Consider the following 11,077-nt stretch of genomic DNA (forward strand, 5'->3'; position numbering starts at 1 on the left):
CTGTGCCAGTGCTTCCCCACCCTCACAGTGAAAAAGGGATTCCTGATGATCAAATAGAATCTTCTGCGATTCACTTTGTGCCTGTTGCTTCTTGTCTTGTCAGTGGACACCATGGAGAAGAGCCTGGCTCTACCTTCTTCACACCCTCCCTCTAAATATTTGTACCCATTAATGAGCTCTCCCCTGAGACTTCTCTCCTCTGTGCTGAGCAGTCCCAGCTCTCTCAACCTTTCTTCACATGAGAGTTGCTCCAGTCTCTTCACCATCCAGAGTGGCCCTTTGCCTGACTGTCTCCAGGATGCCTGTGACATGCAGTTCCCTAGTGAAAACACACACCCCGTCACCTTCTGGAGTCACAAGCACACCCACATTCAGGCATCTCTCAAATATCATCACAGGCCCTCAGCCCATCTAACAGCCCTGCCTGGAGCCTGGGCCCTCTTACCCAGCACCTGGGTCTCCTCCTTCTCTCTGGCTAGGCCAGCCTGAGTTTCACTAGCAAACCACTAGCTAATCTCACAATCACCCCCCACACTCTTGGACCCCTCAAACATTGCCATGGCTTGGTAATATCACCCTGTGACATGTTTCTCCTTCTCCAGTTGCTGGCACCCAGACCTTGTTGACATCCCAGTCCCTCCAGCTGCTGGCACAGAGACCTCTGTGACTAGAGGCCTCTTCTCCAGTTGCTGGCACTTAGACCTTGCCACACACCCCGCAGTCCATCCCATTGCTGGCACCCAGGCCTACCAATGGCACCTATTGCCATTGGTTGGTTGCCCAGTTACTGGCACCCAGATCTCTCTTTCACACCAGTCTCTCCAGTTACTGGCACTCACACGTGGGAAGTTACACAGAAGGATGGTTAAGAAAGGATTTAATAAGAAGGCAGGGGGGACTGTAGTGGTCAAGCACAGGGCTCATTCCAACAAGTGCACTGACCAGCCCCTGCTTAGGTGCAGGTACCTCCTTTTGCCCTTCCTCCTCTCTATTGCCTCCCCTTGCTCCTCCCCAATCCTCTATTCCCCACCCACCTTTGACCCTTCCCCTAAGCATTCCTTAATAAGTGTTCCCTAGTCCCGTAGGAACCCCCTCAAACATCCATAATCCTCATGTTCCTCTTCTCAATTCTTCTCACTTACAAAGCTCAGGCTGACCCACTTCAAAGCTACACCTGCAGTTTCCTAATGGCCCATCAATTAGCAGCTGCAGAGCTCTGGTCTCACTCTTTGTCTCCCTTATCACTTACCCAGAGATTGGTGTCATTGTGTGCTTTGTTTGTCACTTTCCCTTTTACTTGTACTTCCCTTTGAAAGGAAAAGGGACTTGATCTGACAGCCTTAGTGAACCAGCAGCTCTCACCTTCCACACGCCCTTACAGTGACCTCTGCTGAAGTTCCTCAGGTGTGTGAGTTCCTCAAGACACTGAAAGGCTCCTGTCCCCAGAGAAAATTGGGTCTTTTGAGTCCAGGCTCTGGGGAGAAGCCCCATGTTGAGCTCAGTCTTTGAAGGGTCTCCCTGCAACACCTGCAGCAACACTAAGCCATGGCATTCACTTTTCAGGATGCCTGAGAAGTTACAAACATGAAGGAAAAGGGAAAGACTTGCCACATGAGCAATCAGTTTCAGATGTAATGTGAGTGTAAAAAAGAACTCTGGTCAGTTAAAATGTATGGAAAGAGACAGTTTGTGACCTCATATTGCAACTTATTTATTGTTTGCCCTCCCAGATGTCCTGTGTTTCCTTCAAGACCCTCTCACAGGTCTTTGTGTAAAGCCCAGCATAAGGACAGACCTGAATTCCAAACCATAGCTTTCTTACCCCATCCAGGTGGAAATGGGGCTTCTCATCCACCTACTGGTATGTCATAGAGAGACTTTTCTCCAGGTGCCTCACTCTCTTTGCCTCCTTCCCTTTCCCTCTGGCCCAGCTCTTCTTTGGACATATTCCCTACCCCCTCTCTTCCACAAAGCCTGAACTTTCTTCATCACCTCAGAAGGCCTCACTGCCAACAGTCACTGTCATGGCCTACTGAGCTGACATCACTCCAGTAATTAGAACATGTTGGCCTGCCACCATGGCTGCTTTTGTCAGCTTCCCCCACAGCTTCTCCTCTCCAGGGCCAGATCTTTGCTTTTGAAAATGGACTTAGTATAACAAGAGATGTGCACAGAGGGACAAACCAGATGCCAGAAATGCACATCCCGGAAACACAGCCACCAGCAGTTTTGTGCTGTGCAGAGAACTCACAGGGACTCAGGGACACAGACACACACCCCCAGCCAAGCACTGCTGAGTCCCCAGAGCTGGAGGAGAGATGTGAAAAGCAGGGGGACAGCTCAAGGGCTTGAACAGAGAATCTTGTCCAGTGTCTGGCTGATGGGTCTTTTACTCACATGTTGAGGCTTTCAGCGATCCCCAGATGCAGGGCTAGGAAGACATTTTCTCTCCTTGGGCTTCCTTGGCTAGGAGGTAAAGCCACAGGAGCAGTCCTGCCTCCTACCAAGAGCCCCCTTCTCCAACCGTGCTCATTGGTGGATGCTGAAAAAAGAGTAAGAGCTGGAGAAGCAGCTGGGATACTTCTCCTGAATACTCACTGCTGTGTCCTGCTCAGTTTCAGCAGCTCAGGGGTGTTCCTGTGTCTGCTGTGGCAATGCAGCCTCGTGGCAAGGAAGGCCAACAGCATCCTGGGCTGCAGGACGAAGAGCATCACCAGCAGGACAAGGTACCTGATCCTTCCTCTCTTCTCAGTGCTAGTGAGGCCACATCTGGAGTGCTGGGTCCAGTTCTGAGCTCCCCAGTACAAGAAAGATGTGGGAGCGAGCCCAGCAAAATGATGCAGGGACTGGAGCATTTTTCCTATGAGGATCGGCTGAGAGGGCTGGCAGAAGAGGAGAGGGCCTGGAGAAGAGAAGGCTCAGGGGGGATCTTGGCAGTGTGTGTAAATAGCTGATGGGGGGGAAAGAAGAAGAGAGACTTCTCAGTCAGGCACCCTTGGGACTCCACACCTCTGCCACGAGGACGCTCTGTAGGGTGAGAAAATAAAGGAAAGACACTGAACTGCGACCCTTCCTGTGTTCCTGGTTTGCAAGGGCCAAGGGGAGGTTGTTCAGCATTGGGAGGTTCTTTGCACAGTCAGGCCGCAGCTGGGCTTCTCCCAGCCCTCCAAGTCAGAAGGTGCTTGAGTATCCTCTCAGGCAGACATACCCTGCTGCAGAAGGGCTGCCTCTCAGCTCCAGGGCTCATTGGCAAAGGGGCCTGGGGCACCTGAAAGTTCAGGTGGGAGCCTGAAGGAAGAGATCAAGCAGTCTGCTGTCAGGCAATAGGAGGCTGCAGGCTGTTTAACTGCTTTTTGCTCCTCCTGGAGATCCCACCCAGCCCAACCAGGCCCCAGCAAGGGACGAGTGTCCATGGTGAACTTCTCCTGCCATCCAGTGCCTGGCCAGAGACAGGGGCCTGCACCCACCTCTCTCTTGGGGATGGAGACAGGCCTCTTTGCAGCCACCCATGTGCTCCTTGTCCCACAGTACTGTCTGTAATGATGTACAACCAGCAACAGCCATAGGTACCTGGAAGCAGGAGTCTGACTCCCTCTCCCCACAGGGTGTTTCTCTCCCTTCTCAAATGTCTCTGGAAATAGCCCCTGCTGTAAACATCCCACACAGAGTCAGACATACCATTTGTCTCTGGTAAGAGGACATAGAACCCTCTTCTTCACAGACATCTACTCCCCATCCTTTCAGGTATCACTATCGACTCCTTGTCTGGGGATGACACCTGCCAGAAGGGTGAGAAGAGAGGATCATCTTATAAACTCAGGGCTCTTTCTGCCTACAAGGGGACCAGACTCCTTACGGGATGCAGTGGAAAAGTATGTGGGGATTGTGCAAGACACAGGATGTGTACGGCAAGGAGCAGAGACAAGGAAAAAGAAGGATCAAGGCTGCGGGGTGCGGGGGCTGCGGGGCCTCGACGGGTCCGATGCCAATGCCAGCACTGGTGCTGGTGGCGGTCGATGCGGGAACCGCCCCAGGGCCGGGCGTGGCTGGGCGTGGCCGGGTGGGGCGAGGCAGCCTGGGCGGGCGGAGCGGCAGCGCCCCCTGGGCGGGCCCGCCCGGCGCTGTCCCCCCACCCCCGACACACACGCCCGGCCCCACTCGTTGCGGTTACTGCCCGGCCACAGCCCCGGCTCCTCTCCCTGTGTCTCCCACAGTGCAGAAATACACCGCCGCGTCCCCGCGCCGGGGCCGGGCGAGCCACAGGGCACTGGACCGGCGGTCTGCTGCCACCGACAGCCACCCTGCAGGGTCCCGCAGCTCTTTGGACCTTTTAGTGCTCCTCATGAGGAATGCAGGGCCTTGGCCCGGGAGCTGACGGTACCAGAGGATGAAGTCGTAAGATTGTATGTTGGGGTGTGAGCAGCTGATGCTGATGCCAATGCCTTTGGTGGTCTCCGCCGACGGCTCCTGCTGCACCTGGGCTCTGCCCACAGCCACTGCCGAGAAAGAAGGAAAGGGCAAAGATCACCAAAGATTGCCCAAAAGTCAGGCGCCTGAATGGATGGATGGATGAAGAGAGGAAGAGAAGGGAGAATGGTTGTTACAGTGAAGGACAGGGGGCTACATTCAGGGCAATAAGAACTGCTGAATGCACAGGGCAAGGAGAGGGTGCATGGAAAAGCAGGCGTGCATGGAAGCAGGCTCGTACCAAGAGAGGTGGTGGAGAAACAGGGGGAACAAGAAGAGAGGACTCGGAGGGTTTGGAAAGGGGGACGAGGGATGGCGGAGAGTCAGAGAGGGGGAAGAAGATGCTGAAGAAGGAGAGGGAAGAGGTGGTGCTGGGCTCCCTGGGGAACACCCCGGGCACAGCCCCGGCCCCCATCCACCGCCGCCAGCCCCACACACCCAGGAGCACCGCAGCCAGCCCCGCCAGCCCTGCGCCCCGGCACCGCCGCATCCTGCCGCTCCACCACTCTGCGCCTCGCTGCCCCCACCAGCCCCGGCTCTCTGCTCCGGCCACGCTGCCTCGCCTCCTCTCCTCTCCTCTCCTCTCCTCTCCTCTCCTCTCCTCTCCTCTCCTCTCCTCTCCTCTCCTCTCCTCTCCTCTCCTCTCCTCTCCTCTCCCTCTCCCTCTCCCTCTCCCTCTCCCTCTCCCTCTCCCTCTCCCTCTCCTCTCCGCCGCCGCCAGCTCCGCCCCGGGGCTGAGCCCTGCACCGCTGCCGCTCGGGCTCTCGCCCTGGCTGAGAGTGATCAGGGGCTCTGCACGGGCACAAGTTTGTCTCCTGGGAATTGGACTTCCCCGTCCTCCAGCAAGGCCACCCCAGCAAGAAGAAGCATGTACAGCGCCAGGGGCAGCCGGGGACAGCAGTAGGGCCCTCACCCAGGAGATGGACCAGCTGCCCAGAGCTGTCTGCAAGCTCGGGGGCTGGGAACAGCAGCCACAGATTCCCTGCGGATGGCAGAGAGGAGGCTGAGAGCCTCCCTTCAGCGGCCTCTCTGCAGTCCCAGCACAATGCCTAAAAGCTGTGGTGTGGCAGAAGGAGTGTGAGGACAAGGGTGCCCATGGGCGTGCAGGGGTCAGGGAGGGCAGGGGTGGTGGGAAATCAGTGTCAGAAAGTAGGTGAGACGGGACCCCCAGAGGTCAACATTCGCTTGGAGCAGTTCCCATTAGAGCAGGCTGCTCCAGGATGGAGATTGCAGAAACTCCCAGGGAAATCCATTCCAGGTCTCACTATTTCTTCTAGCTTGTTGCTTAACTAGAACCGCCCATGTTCCAGCAGCTGTTCATTGCCTGTACTCCTGTCGCAGAGGACTTCCACAGTCTAGTGCATCTTCTCTGTTTCCTTTCAACAGGTAGTTCCTGGACCTGCTGGGAACAATCTGGCAAACAGAGATCAGTGTACCGCCTGTTCCCGGTGTTTGGGTGTCATCCCCAGACTTGCAGGAAGTGCCGACCTTCCCACTGCTTGCGGCGTTCCTGAAAACATTAAAGACTATTGGTGCTCCTGCTGATCCCTGAGAGACCCCACTAGTGAGTGTCTTCTAGCTGGGCTTTGCACCACTGGTCACAACACTTTGAGCCTGGTAGTCCAGCCAATTTTCCACCCACCTTATCATCCTCTTAATGAACCCATTTGTCTCCAATTTAGTCATAAAGGAAGTATGAGAGAGGCTGACAAAGGTCTTGCTAAACTCTAGGTACACAAGGAACCCTGCCCTTCCCTTCTCCACAGTGCCTCTTACCTCAGGAGAAACCAATGAGGTTTGCCCTCAACTACACTGGAGTCTCAGCTCAGAAGCAGCTCCACAGAGAGGGGAATCAGCCCCGGCCGAGCTCTCCAGAAGAGCTCCCTGGTAATGATGTCACCAAAGATCACTACAGGGAAGGGGGGAAGCCTTGGCTGACCTGTCTCCAAGTTGGACGTGAGCCCAGGTGGGCAGACATTCAGGAGGGGAGATGGGCTCAGGAACTTTACACACTCTGCACAGACCTTGTTGGAAAGAGGGTCCCTTCTGGACACCCCTGTGGGACAGCAGCAGGCTTTGGGGGATGTTGTCTTGAATCCAGTGTCCCTTGCCTCCCAGGGGCAGTTGCTGGGCACTCAGACTGAGATTCCAATGCAGGGCATGAAGGTCCTTGTGGGCTGAAGTCCAAGGCAGTCATTTCTTTGGCTTTCCCTCTGAAAGCCCCAGGGTCTGTCCCTTCCACAAAGAGCACAGCAATGTCAGGCTCCATGTTCCTTTCATTCAGTACCTGCATGGTCCAAGGTCTCAGCCCCTGCGTGTCACAGCGCCAGGCCAATGAGCTGCACAAGTACATTTGGCATTGGCTTGGACACGAGAGGGGGCTGTGTCCCACCCCAGACACCACCTACACTGCATTGGAAGCAGATCCACTCAGGGATGGCCAGCACATGGTCGGCAGGATTCCTCAGCCTTTCTCCTTGCCCATAAGCAAAGCCCATCCTTTTGAACTGTCTAGCACTGGGGAGAGCAGCTGTGTCCTGGCCTGGAGAGGTAGGGGGCGGGGACAGCCAGCCATGCTGAGGCACTCCCAGTACTGTTTACACTTGTCCTGGTGTTGGCTGGGATAGAGTTAATTTTCTTCCTAGTAGCTGGTGTAGTGCTGTGTTCTGGATTTAGTAGGAAAATAATGTGGATAACACACTGATGTTTTAGTTGTTGCTAAGTAGTGTTTCTACGAGGTCAAGGATTTTTCAGCTTCTCCTGCCCAGCCAGCAAGAAGGCTGGAGGGGCACAAGAAGTTGGGAGGGGACAGAGCCAGGACAGCTGACCCCAACTGGCCAAAGGGATATTTCATACCATATGATGTCATGGCCAGTGTATAAACCCTGGGAATTTGGCCAGGAGGGGTGGATCGCTGCTTGGGAACTAACTGGGCATTGGTTGGCGAGTGGTGAGCAATTGCATTGTGCATCACTTCTTTTGCATATTCTAATTCTTGTAGTATTATTATTGTCATTTATTATTATTATTAGTATTACCATTATTTTCCTTCCTCTCTGTCCTACTGAAGTGTCTTTATCTCAACACACGAGGGGGTTTTTTTGGTTCTCTCCCCCATCCCGCTTGGTGGGGGGAAGTGAGCGAGCTGCTGCGTGGTGCTTAGTTGCCGGCTAGGGTTAAACCACGACAACACTCAATTAAACTATGGATCAGAATTGGAGTGAAACCATCCTTGTTGGGGCCTGAAATCGGCAGCAGCAGAGTGTGAGCTTTGGAGGGGCAGGAAAAGGAGGGCTCAGGAGGCAGGGGCTGCATTTCAGTGCCTCTTCCCTGGACAGATCTCTAGCAGGCTGGTGCCATCACCACTCAGCTGCACTCAGCTCCTTCTGACCCTGGGAACCTGCTGCTCTGTGGTCCTCGTGGAGAGAGCAGTGGAGAGTGCCCCTGCCATGAGCAGCACATTGCCTCGTGATGAGGGACACACAAGGACACACGCACACAGGCTCATGCACACCAGCATGGAAGTATACACAAAACTGTGCTCCCACATGCATTCACACAAACCCAGCTGCTCACAAAAGCACACAAGGGAAGAACACACGCAGGAACACAACCAACCATGGACTCTGCTGAGGACACGTGAGGACAACCACAGCAGGGCTAGAGCATTGTAGGGAAGGACAAGGCCCTAGACATGCCCATGGCATTGTTTGTGTACTCACAGACTGCACAGAGAGGGAAGAAGGTAAAACAAGGCAGAATTTTTTCCTGAGGGCAGTGTTAGGTGGGATGGGGTCAAAACCTAGCAGCACAATGCACACACCTGGGGAGAAAACCACAAGGGACCATCGGGGTGAGCTGAGGAGGGAAGGAAAGAGATGGACTGGACGTGGCATGTCCTCATACATGGCAACCCTTGGGCTTCCAGCTGAGAACGGCAGGAGCTTCTTCCCAAGAATGACACTTCAAACAGCCCCACCAGAGTGACCCAGGGTAACGTCACTTGCCATCAGGGGATATGTCCTTCCAGCCCTGGGGGACCAACTCAGATTCCAAAGACATCCTCGTGGAGAGGCTCTTTCAGCCCAAACTCACTGCCCTGGAGGGAAGGACCTCACAGAGCCATCTTTGTTCCCAGCATAATTCATAGAATCATAGAATCATAGAATGGTTTGGGTTGGAAGGGCCCTTGAAAGATGATATAGTCCAATCCCCCTGCCACGGGCAGGGACATCTCTCACTAGATCAGCTTGCTCAAAGCCCCACCTAACCTGACCTTGAACACTTCCAATGATGGGGCATCGACAACATCTCTGGGCAACCTGTTCCACTGTCTCACCACCCTCGTTGGAAAAAATTTCTTCCTTATGTCCAATCTAACTCTACCCTCTTTCAGTTTAAAGCCATTACTCCTTGTCCTGTCACTACCGGCCCTGGTAAAATGTCCTTCTCTCTCTTTCTTCTAAGCCCCCTTTAAGTACTGAAAGGCCGCAAGAAGGTCTCCCCAGAACCTTCTCCTTTCCAGGCTGAACGAGACCACCTCTCTCAGCCTTTCTTCATAGGACAGGTGTTCCATCCCTCTCATCGTTTTCGTGGCCCTCCTCTGGACCCGCTCTCACAGACTCTACAGACTCTTCCCACAGTCAGTGAAGAGACATCAGCTCACACACGGGACTTATCCCATCCCAAAGCAGACAGGCACAGTAAATGGGACAAATCATCTTTCTGGAGACACTGATCCTGCAGTTGACCAATGGTGGCCTCTGAACTCCCCAACTAGCATAAGCTCACAGCAGGGCCTGCCTACCTGGTCACGTGTGCATGGCTTGCTTCATCATGCCATCAGAAGTGAAGCCACAGGCTGTCCTACGAGAGCCTACAAGCACCTCCATCCCATGCCTAAAGCCCATATCCATGTCCACGGTACTTAGGGACAGACAGATAGCAAGGAGAGGGCTTTTGTGGGGGTGAATGGGCTCAAGCTGGGCACGTTACTCTCATCAGCTGCATCCCCTGCTCTCACCGAGCGCAGATGAGTCTTCCCTCAGCCACACTGAACCCTTGGAAACAGGACTTGCAGAAGATGACTCTGTCAAGTCCAAGACCTGTGCGGTGGCCCTGGACAGTGTAGATAGCCTCTCTTTGGGTGTCTTGAGTCTTCTCAATCAACTCTAGATGACTAGAGGTCTGGGAGGGAGGTGCGTGTGGGTGTGTTTGTGTGTTGTCTAAGCCAGCTGTTTATCTTGAGTGTCCTTTAGTGGACTCTTCCAGCATGTGAGATGAGACCTCTGCCCACGCTGATGTCTTTTGCACTGGAAATGCTTGGCCTTCTCATTCTGTCACGCAAAAGATGCCTTCACTGGAAAGGAAAATGCCTTTCACTAGGAAATGAAAAGACAGCGACTGAGGAGGCCAAAACACAGCCATAGCATTAGCTGGGATGTTTTGCATTCAAGATGAGCTTGTCAGAAAATAATCACCTCTACAAGGGATGCCTCTGGCAGCCTGGGGCAGTACAGGTTCAAGATAAAAGCCAGCCCAGCTCCTCTCTCTCTCATCCACTTCTCTTGCCTCCTTCTCCTTGGCAGTCAGGTGAGTCTCAAGCCCCTTCTCCTTCTCTGCTCTCTCAAAAAGGAGGTCTCACTTCAATGGACTTCTCAGCTGACGCTGGCTTTGTTCTATGCCAGATCATGGGGCTGCTTGTCATGGGAGAGGGAAGTGGGGAGAAGGTTAGGCATGGAGGGAAGCTGGGACTGTACTGAGGTGGCTTCTGCACTCAGGGGCTAGGCAGTAGCTGCATAGGAGCTGGTGGCTCCTTTTGGGCCCTGGCAGGACGACGCAAGAACCCTTCATACATCTCTGCACAGCCTCCACCTCCTGTCCCTGCATATTCTTTGCCTTCTTCATGGTGCGGTGACAGGCTGCTCCTCATGCATCCCCATGTTTTTCTTCCTCCCTGCCCTCTCTCCCAGCTGCACCTCTCGGCCCAAGACATGTCCTGCTACAGCCAGTGCCAGCCCTGCCAGCCCTATGGCCCAACCCCACTGGCCAACAGCTGCAATGAGCCCTGTGTCAGGCAGTGCCAGAACTCCACTGTCGTCATCCAGCCCTCCCCTGTGGTGGTGATTCTTCCCGGCCCCATCCTCAGCTCCTTCCCGCAGAACACCGTTGTGGGCTCCTCCACCTCCGCTGCTCTTGGCAGCATCCTCAGCTGTGATGGAGTGCCCATCACCTCTGGGTGCTGTGACCTCTCCTGCATTTCCAGATGCTGCAGTGTCAGAAGGTGCCCCCCCTGCTAAATCCACTAGTGACAGCCCAGACAAGGATTCCCAGGAACCCAAAAGCTGATGCTGGACTGAGGACAGAGCTCCTGGCCATTAATGTCAGACAGGTTGAGCATCCAGTGCTGCCCTTCCAAAGGAGGGCAGTTGGGGCTCCCTGAAAACATGACCAAAGTCTTACTTCCCTGCCTTCCACTCTCTCCCTTCTCTTTTTTGTCTTCTGTTGTTTTATGCCATAAGAACCCCAGAGCCAATCTGAGGCATCTGCTGGCCTCTCTGCCTCTGTGGGGCAGGCAGATAGATGCTCAGCGGGATCTCCACTGTGGGTG

General features: G+C 54.4%; 1 gene segment (V, D, J or C); it reads right to left on the bottom strand.

Moving 5' to 3' along the window:
• Positions 1–4,167: 4,167 nt before the first annotated feature.
• Positions 4,168–4,957, bottom strand: LOC127026643 (T cell receptor alpha variable 4-like). The segment is given in 2 exon segments: positions 4,168–4,496; positions 4,906–4,957. Coding segments are annotated over 2 exon segments (381 nt in total).
• Between the last annotated feature and the right edge of the window lie 6,120 nt (positions 4,958–11,077).

The sequence above is a fragment of the Gymnogyps californianus genome, chromosome 28 (genome assembly GCF_018139145.2).
Source record: "Gymnogyps californianus isolate 813 chromosome 28, ASM1813914v2, whole genome shotgun sequence".
Lineage (NCBI taxonomy): Eukaryota > Metazoa > Chordata > Aves > Accipitriformes > Cathartidae > Gymnogyps > Gymnogyps californianus.